This window comes from Acartia tonsa, chromosome 15, assembly GCF_053477335.1.
Source record: "Acartia tonsa isolate MP-2025a chromosome 15, ASM5347733v1, whole genome shotgun sequence".
Lineage (NCBI taxonomy): Eukaryota > Metazoa > Arthropoda > Copepoda > Calanoida > Acartiidae > Acartia > Acartia tonsa.
The window spans coordinates 25,265,442-25,279,711 of NC_137274.1; the positions used below are offsets into that span (position 1 = coordinate 25,265,442).

At 36.7% G+C, this 14,270-nt stretch overlaps 2 protein-coding genes across 2 annotated transcripts in view; both read right to left on the reverse strand.

The window, feature by feature from the left end:
• LOC145307526 (uncharacterized) overlaps window positions 1-3,893 on the reverse strand; it is a 38,249-nt gene extending 34,356 nt beyond the window's left edge. The window contains exon 1 of the mRNA XM_080149982.1: window positions 3,830-3,893. Within this exon, the coding sequence (XP_080006108.1) occupies window positions 3,830-3,893 (64 nt within the window). The remainder of the gene's footprint in view (window positions 1-3,829) is intronic.
• An 8,086-nt stretch (window positions 3,894-11,979) lies between these two features.
• LOC145307527 (uncharacterized) overlaps window positions 11,980-14,270 on the reverse strand; it is a 67,427-nt gene continuing 65,136 nt past the window's right edge. The window contains exons 40-42 of the mRNA XM_080149983.1: window positions 13,224-13,322; window positions 12,884-12,937; window positions 11,980-12,110 (exon numbers count right to left, since the gene is read on the reverse strand). Of these exons, the coding sequence (XP_080006109.1) occupies window positions 12,909-12,937; window positions 13,224-13,322 (128 nt within the window). The 3' untranslated portion in view covers window positions 11,980-12,110; window positions 12,884-12,908. The remainder of the gene's footprint in view (window positions 12,111-12,883; window positions 12,938-13,223; window positions 13,323-14,270) is intronic.

Below are 14,270 nucleotides of genomic sequence, written 5' to 3' on the forward strand. Positions count from 1 at the left end.
GCCAATTTTCTTATAAGATCCAAATGGACATATCTTACATTTTAAACCACCAAACTTGGATGTAAAGGGATAAGACAATGGCTGATAAATTAATGTACAACCCCAATTATCATATACAAAATGCATCCTTCTTTAGATTACAATTTTCTTTGGACGCTCAACAAACCAATTCTAAAATTTCATGAAAGTCCCTAAAGTTGCTGAGCCCTACTAACAGTGTTTAAATTTTTCAACCAATTATTTAAATCTTAATTAGAGTTAATTTTATTTTAAGAAACATCCTATTTGTCTAAAACCTTGATTTTTAAACATTCCAATAAAATATGTAAAAAGTTGTTATCAGAAAGTCCAAGTGATCATTTTAATCTTTTATTTTATAAAAATAATTGTATTATTTATTTGATTTTTGAAATGGCGAATCTTAGGGTTATAAGATCTTTAGTATAGATGTATATTCATACAACTACCTCCCTTCATTTTTCAAAGACCTCTTTTGTCTGCTTCTTAATTATTTTCTGCAACTTTGCTGTGTTAATATGAGAAAGACTAAACTACATAACTTTTGTGTCACTTTTGAGGAAGACGATTCCTATATGACGTCATATAAAGGAAAAAGAAAAAGGGAAGGGGGGAAGAAAATCTCTTCAAAGAAGATGAGAGAAAAGGGAATCGTTTTCCTCAAAAGTTACACAAAATTTATGTAGTTTAGTCTTTCTCTGTTAATATAAGCGACACCATTGGTTAATTTTCATTGAACCAATTGAAAGATTGCACAAGGCAGTTGCGATGGGGAGATACAGTTATTTAAACCTTTCTCTCTCTAGTGTTTTACTCTAATATGGAAATATGGAATATATATTGTCTAGGGACAATGGGCAATTTATTCAATTTTAGAGTTAAATTCCAAAAATTTAGATATAGCAATCTTTATTAGATTTGTATAATAAGAAATTATTAAACCCTGAAAGAAAAGTATTTAACATTAGGTTATCCTGTCTTTTTTTCCTGTGAATAGTCTGTAATTGTTTTGTGAATGTAGAGTTTTACATAAATCTTAAAAATAGTCTTACAGATTGGATGTAAAGGGTTGAATAATTAATACCCTGTAAATTTTTTTAAAATTTAAATATCCAAAAATATTTTATCATTTTATAGAAACCGATTATTATGTATTAAATCCAAATGGATATAAAGTATTTCATTTCTTAAAAAGTTGGTAAAAATTTCATAAATAGCTAGGAAAAGTTCGCTAATTAACAGGGAAACAGGAATTTCAAAAGTCAACCATTTGTTGCCAAGCATCATAGTTGAGCTTTATTACTGACTAGCAGCTATGCTACCCTATACTCCTCTAGGGGCACTTGAGGAGGGTGGAGTTTAATCCCAGAACCTTTAATTTTAATTTTTTTTTAAAAAGAATCAAATTTTTATTTTTTTTCGGGTAGGGGGTGACTCCTCCCTGTCCACGTTTTTTATTTTAGTTTTTAATTTTAGTAATTTTTTTCCTAGGGGCGATTTCTCTTGGGAGGGTGTTGGTACCCTCCCCCAAAATAGTTATAAACCTCTCGGGGACCTTTGAAAAGCTACCCAGTAAAGGAGAACCGGATTGGTTCAGTGGTTAGCAAGATCCTTTGTTACAGACAAACAGACAGACAAACATCCGTTTACTTTATTATAAGGATTACATTGATTGAATATTTTTAGTAGCGAAGCTACTCTATAATTTGAAATGTCCATCTGTCCGTCTGTCCGTGGGGAAACGTGATTTTCTCGGCTCCTATAGAAGATAAAAAGCTGAAATTTTTCACAACATTCCCATTATGAAGGAGCACAATTAACTATAAATTATCAATGGCGATAGGACCACTTTTTAGCAGGTTTTAGGCTATTTTTGTATTTTTCACATTTTTCTCCATATTTTTGGTGTTTATGGTCCGATTTCCAAAATTTTTTCAGTTATAGTATCAAAATTAAATTTCTTGTCGTTTAAAAAACAACTATGACAGTCATACTGCCTTTAAGCAGGTTTTAGGCTATTTTTGTATTTTTCACATTTTTCTCCATAACTTTGGTGTTTATGGTCTGATTTTTAAAATTTTTGTAGTTAAAAATATCAAAATTAAATTTCCCGTTGTTTTAAGCATCCGGTGTGTAATTTGCTTTGATCGTCAGTCTGTAAGTCATAGAACTGAAATATAAATATGAAGCAATTAAAAACAAATGTTGAAAAGGTTTCATGATTTTTTTTCCAAATATACATGCTTTTGACAAATAATCTTTAAATTCTTATACATATTTTTTGTGCTTCGCTACTTATGGATGTTGTCATCCTTGTTTATAATTTTCATATCTTTTAAATTGATATATTCCACTGATAGAGTATGAACTACCAACATTAGTTGAGTACCTTCATTGAATCTTATAATAAAATCAATATAAACACTAAAAGCATCAAGGGTTTCTCTATTAAATGAAAGAGGAAGGTGGCAGAAAATAGCCTAAAACAGATCTTAACCCTTACAGATCGGGGGGGGGGTCATATTGACCCCCCCCTCTAGTTTTTTCAATGTCATTTTTTTTGTAGGTAAGATGGAGAGCTGTGACTTCATGACTTTTTAAGTTTAGTAATTATGCGTCGGCAAGAGTTGATTTTATTAGGATATCTGGTCTGTGTCGGTCGTGGTGTCCAGTCAAAGTCGGTTGGGTAGCACCAAAATTTAAAAAAATTCTAAATACTTTTGTGTATAAGGTAGAAACCTATATTTTTTTTGGTGAATACTAAGATATCAATGACCTTATGAGAAAAGTGGTGTTATGACCGTTTGACCGCACCCTGACCGACTTTTTGACCGATTTTTGTCCGGCTTTTACTACAGACATATATCCTGAATATCATGGCTTCTATTGCAGCTAGAGACCTAAAATTTTTTTTGGTAAATTCTTGAGGAACAATAAACAGATAAAAATATTAATTGGCGCAGCCAACCGCCGTTTTACCGCCGTAACCGCCGAAAATGGCGGTTTCCGTTATTTGCCATTTTTCGGCGATGATCAGAAAAAGTATTTTTTTTGCTATGAAAAATAAAAGTTCGTCCTAAAATTTGGTCATCCTAGCTGCAAAATTGGCCGCTCTACAGCTGTTTTAAAATTTAGCGGCTGGCCGCTAAAAAGCGGCTAAGGAGCGGCCTGGCCGCTATGACTAGAAAAAGTAATTTTCTCTAAAAATACACATGAAGCACCAGAAAAAAATTTTACGTCTTTATCTGTAACAGAAGCTGAGATAGAGGGGGGGGTCAATATGACCCCCCCCCCCGATCTATTAAGGTGGGAATTGGGGCCCGATCTGTAAGGGTGTTTAAATAATGTTTTTAAGACTTAAATTAAAATAGGTCTTTCATACTTGTAACTGACAGACAAAGACAGAGAGTCGGGCTGAGAACACGCATTTTGCAAGCTCTCCCCCGCCCTACCCCATGTGTTAAGCTCAGTTCTACCTTCCCCCTCTCTCTCAACTAGTTCCCCTCTCCCCACTGCCCGTGGTCACTCCGCAGTTGGAGGAAAGGGAAGACACTGTAGCCAGAGGGCACCTCGTATTTAGGCCTGGCAATGTGTATGTGTTAACGTATCGGTCAATTGTTAGCACAAAAAAGTGAAAATAAAACATTAATGAATTAAAAACTTTTTTTAAACTTATGTGTAACCTAATCACTTTAATTTAATGAACAATTTTTGGTGAAAACACTCTCAAAATTTTTTAATAATTTATCGGTCTGGCAACATTTTACCGGCGCAAAGTACTCCCGACAAATAAGCTCTCCCATTGGCTAACATTTTTTCGCGTCCCACCATTGGTCAGCTGACCCACACTCACTCAGCACCCTCGGATCCGCCATCTTCACTTCATCATGGCCTGTAGTACGTGTGACAACCCAGAATATTGGTCAAAATTTAAAACAAATTTGGACGCTGCTTTGGATGTTAAGTTTAAAGAATACGATGCGAATATAGCTAAGATCCTACCTCGACGCGTGGATGAACAATAAGAAGGCTGTGCTTGACCGTTACAACGCCGAGATCAAGAGGTTCAATCCCAGGAACAACGCGTCACCGGTCCCGTTCTTCCCCAATAGGCTAGTCCAGGCGAAGCAAGATATGTCCGACCTCAACAGGAAGACCATGACCTTTGTATATGCCACAAACCAGATTTCGAGGGCCAAAGTCGCTGGCCAACATGTCCAATTCCAGCTCAAGAACGGCAGCCGCTGGATACGCTGCCTTAACCCATTTGGCAAAGACCTGAAGGAAATGGCCCAACCCATACCTGGAAGCGAGGATTTTTTTCTGTCGGAGGCACCGCCTATCCTATGTTTCAACAAGCTAGCGCCTGAGGAAAGAAAAACATTCTTCTCGAATCAGGCTGATTTAACAGAGGATGACTTCCCAAGGCAGTTTAGTACGATCACAGCCCACCCTTCCAGCACGATTCAACATAATTTAACGTCTGCCCCTGCCCCAGTTCTTGGGGACCTGGCTGTGTTTCCTCCCATAGACTCTGCCGCAACCGTCGCAACCGCCGCACCTAGTGCACATACAGCCGTTGCACCAGCCGCACAGCCCACACAGTCAGTACCTGCCGCCGTCGCATCCGCCGCCGCCGCTGCCGCTGAGTTCACTGCCGCACCTGCCGCCGCGCTCACCGCCGCACCTGCCGCCGTGACCGCCGCCGCATCTGCCGCCACGTCTGCCACACTTGCCGCCGTGTCTGTCGCCGTACCTGCAGCATCCATTGCCGCACCTACCGCCACACACACCGCCGCACTTGCCGCCACGTCTGCTGCATCTGCCGCATCTACACCTGTCGTTGACTCAGCACCTTCTGATCCTGTTGCCATGAAGGCATTTACCGTTGACTCAGCACCTTCTGATCCTGTGGCCACGAGGGCCAAAGCTAGAGACACTGCCAACAAAGCTAAGCAAAGTAAAGCAACAAAGGCGGTAATCACAACATGAAGCTAAGTATCTTATCCGAAAAAAAAAGGTACCTAACAAAAAACACTCAGCTTAGTTATTACTATTATTATTGTCATCATTTTCAAAATGATTTATTTCGAAAAATTGAATGTTTTGTATCCACGTGAACTCTATAATATTATAATATTATTATTATATATTACCTAAGTTGTTTAAACGCCCACATCGCATATTAATTTCAATCTATTTTTCTTTTCTGCTGATTAACATATAAAATACATGGAACTTGTATGAAAATGAGTAGGGGGAACTAAACTAGCTTTAAATGTGTTGCCACCCCCAACACACACATAAACTAAACGCTATCGGAATAACCATAGTAAATATGGTAATTTTTTTCGCTTTAACGATAATATATTGTATATTAACTATTTTTATTTGTCCACTAATATCTACTGTGTTTCAGATGTCCATACTTGACGTTAAGACGATTCCTCCTGCGGTGCTCCTGGACCAGCTCTGCTATGACAAACCTCCCTAATGATCAGATTAACCAGGATTACGGTAACTTAAACGATAACATTGGTCTAAATCTTATGAATCCGATTTACGGCGACTACTTTAACGATTTCGAGAATGAATTCGGAATAAATTGCGTTTTTTCAAGTGAACAAGGTATCGTACAGAAACTGAAAACATTCAATGAAAACCTTCTCAATATTTTTAGTATTAATTGTCAGTCATTACATTCTAAATACAATGATATTGTCTCCACTGTAGACTTCTTTAGGCAACATGATATCCACTTAAATGTTCTGTGTTTTCAAGAATTATGGCTAAATAAGGATGTAAATATGGATTGCTATGGGATTAATAATTACGATTGGCATGTTAAACTCCGCACAAAAAATAGGGGGGGAGGGGTAGGTATTCTGGTAAGCAAATATTATAAAGTAGATAAACTATTTGATAAGTTTTCATTTAAAGAAAATATTCTTGAATCTATTTGCTTAAAAATTTCCCACAATGGACTAAAGTTTTGCTTACTAAACTGCTATCGGCCACCCAATCAGAATAATGCTGAAATAGAAGAATTTTTTGAACTTTTTTTAGACCTGATTGATAGAATAGCAGCTTTAAGCATACCATACTTCATTGTGGGAGATTTCAATTTTGACCTTTTCAAAATAAATAATATAAATAGCAACTCCATGAGAATTATTGAGTCTTTTTCTTTTAACGGTATCATAAATACTGTTACCAGAGCTACTAGAGTAACTAGAACCACAGCAACCCTTCTTGATTTATTCGGGGTAGGTAACTTTATTCAAAACCTAATGTCTTCCTTTGTTTTAACATCAAAAATCTCCGATCACTTGCCAATTATTAATTCATTCCGAATAGACAAAGTAAATAAACCCAAACAACACAAACATTGCTTATGATAACTTTATTTCAACCTTTTTGAGACTTTATAATGAAAAGTGTCCAGTTAGAAAAAAACGAAAAAACAAACGTACCCAGCCCCAGCAGCCTTTCATGTCAGATTATTTATTGCGTTGTAGATTGCATAGAGATATTTTGTACAGCAACTTTTTAAAAGACAAAACAATTGAAAATGAAAGTATTTACAATGTCTATAGGAATAATTACAATAGGCAAGTGAGAAGAGCAAAGATTGATTACTACAGAAAACAAATAAGAGATGCAAACGGGGATGGGAAAAAACTCTGGAAAACCCTAAAGGAAGTCATTGGGTTTAGTAAATCTTCCCCTGAGTGCACATACCTTCAAGTAGGCCCAAATAAAATTGAAAATGACCAAGAAATAGCTAACGAATTTAATCGTTATTTTAGTCAGATTGGGTCTTCCCTAAGGCCTGAAATTCCTTCCACCCCCAAAAACTTTTTTGAATATTTACCACCCCCATGTCAAGATTCCCTCTTCTTTGAGCCATTGTACCCCTTCAAGGTTATTAATATCATTCGTAGTATTAAACCTAAGCGTTCCACAGACATAAATGATGTCTCGATGTATGTTCTGTCTCGCTGTGCTGATACCATTGCCACTCCCTTAACACATGTTTATAATTTATCACTTCAAAATGGCACTTTTCCTGAAAAAATGAAAACTTCCAAAATAGTTGTCCTTCACAAATCAGGTTCACTCAGCGAGGCAGATAATCATCGAGGAATTTCACTCATTGACAACTTTTCCAAACCCATTGAAAAATATGTCTGTGATACGCTGGTTAAGTTCTTAGAAGATCGGTCTTTTTTTAGCAATCCCCAGTTTGGCTTCATGAAAGGGATCTCAACCTTTCACAATGTATTGAATTTAAGCACATTGATCACCCAAGCACTCAGTCGAGACACTTCCTGTATGGCCATATTTTTGGACATAAGGAAGTGTTTCGACATGATAAATAGGGACATCCTTTTTAGCAAACTGGAGAATTCAGGGATAAGGGGAGTTGCACTTGAGTGGTTCCGTAGTTACTATGCAAATAGAAAGCAGCGTGTATTTTTTAAGGGCCTTTTTTCCTCTACAATTGAATTCATTATCATTGGCGTACTCCAGGGGTCAGTCCTGGGACCAATTCTTTTTTTAATTTTTATCAATGACCTTGTTTCATGCAGTGAAGAGATCCTAATCAATCTCTTTGCTGATGACGCAGTGGGCTTCATTGAAAAGCAGAATATTATTCAATTGATTAACCTTGCAAAGGAGCTTGTCCCCAGACTGACCCAATGGTACAATGCCAATAAACTTCTCATTCACCCCCGCAAGACCAAATGTATGGTCTTTTCCTCCCCCCGTGAGATACTCACCCCCGCTGAGCTCGCCGCTAAGACCAACTTTGAAGTCTATGTAAACATGAATAATCATAATGAAAATGATGAGTCGAAAATCACTAAGTTGGATCTTGTGAGCGGTACCAATGAGGGTAGTGTCAAACACTTGGGAATTCAATTGGACGAGAAAATGAAGTTTTCTTATCATCTTGAAAAAGTCTATAGCAAAGTCTCTAAAATAATTTATAGTATGAAAGTAATGCGTCATTTGTTGGACAAGAAACACTTAAAGCTACTCTATTCTTCTTATATTAAGTCGAATATCGAATATTGTTGTCTCCTGTTCACTGCCTGTCCTATGTATCTGTTAGCACCAATCATTAAGTTGCAGAAGCAGGCCATTAGAATAATCGAAAATTTGCCAAGCAGAGCTCACACAGCTGAATTCTTTAAATCTAATGGCATACTTCCGTTTAACCTGTTAATTGAATTCAATGTTTGTAAATTTATGCACGCCTATAAATTAGGCAATTTTCCCAAAATCTTTGAAAACACCTGGAATTTTGTTCAAGACAGACATACGTATGGCACTAGGAACAGGAACAACTTTGCTTACGAACCGGGCACCAATAGAAACTTTCTCCTGCACGCCCCTCTTAACTCTTTCCCAACTATATTCAACAACCTTCCACTTGAAATTAAACTAATTGATAATAAAAATACTTTTAAGAAAAAATGTTTTACTTATTACCTAAACAAGATTGAGTTTTAAAAAAACAAATATTTTATTTGTTTTCCTCTTCCTTTACAACCTTCCACTTGAAATTAAATTAATTGATAATAAAAATATTTTCAAGATAAATGTTTTACTTATTACTAAATAAGATTGAGTTTTAAAAAGCAAATATTTTATTTTTTCTCTTCCTTACTTAACAATTTTTGTTCTAACTAAGTTTCTATCCGTATTTTTAGCCCTCGACTTTCTGTAAGCATTTAATTTCCTTATTAAAAATCAATAAAACAGCATTTCTTTAACCTCAAATCTCAACGAATAGGTTCCGTAGGAACCGACACACATACCTATGTATAGAGTAGCTTGGCATAATTTGTTTCTTATCCATTTTATTCATTTTACACTTTATATTTTGACTTTGACTTCTTCCATTATATTATATATTTTTATCTAGCAGCTAACGAATCGCGCAACCTCTACCTCTATTTATCTAATAAAAAATAACAAAGTTTTTTTAGAATTTTGACCGAAAATATATTTATTTATTTAAATTTAGATATCAAAAATTTTGTAATGACTATCGCTGACTGGTTAAGCTCATGTAGTGGGCATAGCCATCTACTCGTCGTAGTCGCTGGAGTCGCCGATGTCGTCGGGTTCCTGTTGGAGGAGCTCCTCCACAAGGTCCTGCTGGACGGTGACCAGGCGGTCCATTGCGGCGAGGGAATCCATGTTAGCTTGGAAGGAGCGGGCGTACGTGGGCATTACTGATATTAACCTCACGACTAACCCATAGTTGGAATACATCATGCGGAGGATTTCCTCATCGATGGCGTCGTTGCGGAATCTCCTCCACATCAGCATGTCGCCCTCGTGCACAACGCCCAACAACCTCCTCTTGACCATAAACCAGAGGTCCAGACAGCGCCTGTCTACCCCCGGAAATGGGAGTAGATCAGGCACTGCCGCGAGGTTCAGCAGCTGCTGGACGCCGTGCACGGGTACAGGATCATCGACTTCATCGCTAGAATTGAGCATAGCGATGAGCTCCTGCACCTGGTCATGGAGGGGAAAATTTTCCTCACCTCCAGCCTCCTCCGGAACTTCCGGCGCCCCATCTGGTAAAGCACCTTGGCCTTGTCCTACTTCCTCTTCTTGATCTGACATCTTGGAGACAATTGAAATTTGACCTTACCTACCCCATATTTATACCCCCCTTGTGTTTTAATACCATGCATTATGCAATCTTAATTTAACTTATTAATTAGTAAATAACTTTCCCCACTTCCGATTTCCCGCGTATTTCCCCTATGCTTTACAACCAATTGTCTCCCTCCCGCCCCTTTTTTCCTTTATTATGCTGTGCTTTACCGGAAAACCACTCTTCCCCCCGCCCCCTATTTTTTCTCCCCCCCTAGCATATACCAAACGATAGGCGCCGCTCCGTCTGTCTGGCTGGTAGCCACGACCGCGCACAAACCATTCACCACGTCCCATTTTCTCCCCCTCGTTTTCTCCCCCTCGTTTTCCTCCCTTCCTCCCCTATACCTGTTCAATTCCTTGACCCATCTCCCTTATTCTAACTAGTCTCTCACTTCATCAACTTACATTTCTTATCCTTACTTTTTATGCTAATACTAAATTAATCCATAGCAAAATATTAATTAACAGACATCCTATTACTTTATACATCTTTCAAATTAAAAAATAAAAAGTTCATAGCAAGATATCTAGGATTTATTAAAAAACAAATCAATGAATTTATGGTAAATTATTTTTAAAATTATATTTAGCTACTTTTTTTAAAACTAAACTGTATTATTTATTTCTCATTTTGCAGATTTTTTTCTGTTGATTCATTGTTGATTTTTGTGAACGTCTTGCGGATATTTCCGCGGTTGTTTTTGCGGATATTTTGCGGATATCTTGTATATAAAGTCGTAGAGAACTTGACCATAACTGGTCCAGACCGGAAATGGCCAACTTCTGGAGCTATAGTTGGAGACAAGCCCCCTCTTGTGCAGTTATCCGCTCAGCAATTTCACCTAATTTAGTTTCATGATACTCCATATCCTTGTTTGGGTTGTATAGTGTGAGTGCCAACTCGGTTTCTAAATAACCCTGTTGGTATAGTAGACGGGCTACCTCACGACGTACTTCCTCACTGACATTGTCACCATTAACTATATTGAGAAGTCGTTGATATGTTATTGTCAATCTATTGCGTAACGGCTGCCACATTTGTTGGTATTCTTCCTCTCCGAACATTTTCGTGCCTAAACAACAGTAAGATTTAAACTCCACTAAAGCAAAGCTATAACCAAATTGTGTGCGCACTAGCACGCCACAGACTTTTTTCTTATGACCCACTTTCACCCTTTGCTTTCAAAAAAGAGTGAGATCAACGTTTTCGAGCACAAACCACTCTCCCCTCTCCTTCCCTCACCTCACCCTCCCCCATATTGTTGCCCCATTCACAGCCATGCTGTGACCAGTTCTCAAAACATAAAAATCAGATTCCGGAGGAATCGAACTTTACATATTTAGGGACACACTCCCATTATCAAAAAACCAAAATCAGATTCCGTAGGAATCGCACATGACCTATTCTTTATTCTGTACAATAGTACAATTGTACATCATAGGATTATTATATCCATTCTCAAGAAAAAAAATCAGATTCCGTAGGAATCGAAACCAACCATTACACCTTGTTCACTTAAGTACACGATACGATTATATATTAGGATATCTTATTCATTTTTTGGATTTTTGGATTTTTTGGATTAGACCAAGTGTTATCGCGAGATTTGCCGTTATCCTGTAATTATTGGTGTGGAGATGTCCTTAGACCCGGACAAAACTCCACTCTATAATGAAAATAATTTGTTATAAAGGAAACTGTCTATGTAGAGCTGAAAAGGGATCACAACGGGAATAGCGACTCCTAGTGGAGGTTTTGGTTCCTTAATTGTTCCGAATTTACGCTTGGAGAAGTTGCAACTGATAGTAGGAGGATGTCTGAAATACACAGCAAGATATTTTATTCTTTCATTGTTAAGATTATTATTTATTTGCACATAAACATTGTATCGGCTTAGCAAGCGTCAAAGTACACCAGTGGCTCCACAACCCTTAAAGGGTTATGCTAACTATCTGGTACAATGTTGCATGGAATTTTTATTGTAAAATGTTATCTTCATCTTATTCGAACTGGCCTGGTAACTAGGTGGAGACGAAGTTCGGCCAATTCCATGCTAGGTACTTAATAATAGTTATTATGTATATCATTATATTATTATCAAACCTGCATCAAACATAACAAACCAGAAGAATCAAACAAATCAAAGCATAGTAACATAGTGTATGATATATATCTAATAAAAAATGTTGTACCTTTGAGGAAAATAAATCTTATCTCTTATCTAAATTAAAAGTAGCTAAGCTAGTAAACAAAATTAAAATGATAAGTAAAAAAACTTAAAATCTAAATATTCTTATTTTGAAAATCATGAATCTTACAAGAATCAATTTTTATAAAAAAAGGCACAATATTTTAAAATAATAAAGCATTGTAGGTAATCATTCTGTTAACCCAAAGCAGTTCTGTTCTGAAATAATTGTTATATTAATTAATCAAAATTAAATTGGAATCAATAGCAGATATAAGATTTAAACAGGACACACAGAAAACTGTCCTAAATTTGTATTAATTTTGAGGAACAAGACTCCAGTCACGTCATATTTTTCTTTCCCGAAAAAGGGAAGGGGGAAAGAAAAAAAAGGGAAGGGGGGAAGAAAAAAGAGATGGGAGAAAAGGGTTTTTTCCATCTCTTTTGAAGAGATTTTCTTCCCCCCTTCCCTTTTTCGGGAAAGAAAAATATGACGTCACTGGAGTCTTGTTCCTCAAAATTAATACAAATTCGGGACAGTTTTCTGTGTGTCTTTAAACAGATGGACAGGAAAAATTCATAGATAGATATAGAGAAGCTAAAAATTAGAAAGAGTTTTTTTGTCTGTTTATTAAGATTTTTTGATTAGATATTTTGAGATAGGCAATTAAGCAAATATATATATAAAGATATGTTTAGATAAATAAATATATATATAGATAGAAAGGAAAACATCTCCTGCCTTATCCGCCTTATAAATTTAAACAGTTATAGGTTTAAAATTAAAGATTATAATAGGGATACATTTCTGACATAGCTAAGTAAACAAATAGCAATTACTAGATGTATATACAGATAAGTAAATAGCTAAATATATAGGTAAGTTGGTATAAAAAAAAATTTACTTCACAATGTGCTCGATAGTCACTTTAAATGAGAGCACTCATATAGCTAACTCTTTTGTTCTTAAAGAATTTATCTAAATGTTTTACCTTGTTATATTGTTGTATTCTGACTTTACTCAATCTCACTTCCCTTCTTAGCTCCTAAAAGGTTTTAACTTTAAGACATTAAAATTTGTTTGTCTTTATATCCAAGATTTCTCCACACAACCCCCCACCCACTTTAATTTTTCAATAAGGGTGAATAAAACCCGCATAGCATCCCTTTTGCAAGACTATATCCATTTGCAATGATTATATTTTTTCCTGAACCCCTCCCCCAATCCTAATTTACTGAAGTGTAGGTGACAAATAGAAAGAATTCATTAAAAGCTGAATAAAATGATAGGATAGCTACACTTATAAACATAGAATTATTAAATAAGCTTACCATTTTCTCTAAGTATTTCTGCTATTTCTCTCTTTCTTTTTATTCTTTCATCACTGTACCAATCATATTCTTCAAGTGCCTCATCCAGAGCTGTGTCCCCTACAATATTTATTGATTATTTAATAATATACTATACATTAGGGTGGGTCAATTTGGAATTTCACATTTGATTGATTGATTGATTAGCCTCCAGAGCTACATCTTGTCAGTCTCGAAAATTTCTGTTCAGGTAATGCCCTCGTCAAATCATAAAAATTCTGCCGCCTGTTTAGGTTGGGTCCAAAGTGATAAAATGTTGAGATCTGTAGGGTTATTTGGGCAGTTGAACAGATGTTTAGTGTTGTGTGGGATTGTGTTGCATAATGGGCAATTGTTGTCAATGTTAGGCTTAATTCTGCTCATTCTGCTGTATCCAGAACGTAGCTGGGACAGTCTGGATCTGGTTGTTCTGGTTAAGTTCTTGACTTCCTCCTTGTTCACCTCAGGGGGGTTGGCATTGAGGACTTTGCTGGGGGGGTAGCTTGCCAGGGCCTTCTGCACTTCTCTAGTATGGATAATTTTCATTTTGGAGCAGCATACTCTAATACACTACGGCAAGTGGATTTGTAGGTAAGAGCTAAGGTTTCAACATCTTGTCCCCAGGTAGAACCAGCCAGAGATTTCATTAGATTTATTTTGGTCTTGGCAGAGTTGGTGTTTTTTTTCACATGGTGTGAGAAAGTGTACATTGTGTCAAAAGTGACACCTAGTAACTTTGGTGTTGGTTCAAGAGGTACGATGGTATCCTTCATCTTAATTTCTGGATGTTCTTTAAATTCCTTGGTGTCTGGGGTGAACAATGTGACTATAGATTTAGTTGGAGATACTTGTAGTTCTCGTTCTTCCAGAAATGCCAGAACCTCCGGGATGTATTGACTGATGGCATCCGCAAGACCAGCTATGGGTTTGCCTGTAGCGTATATACTGATATCATCAGCATATTGAACTATTTGGATGTTCTTGGGAGGTTTTGTAAGATGTCTCAGGTAAAAATTGAACAGTATAGGG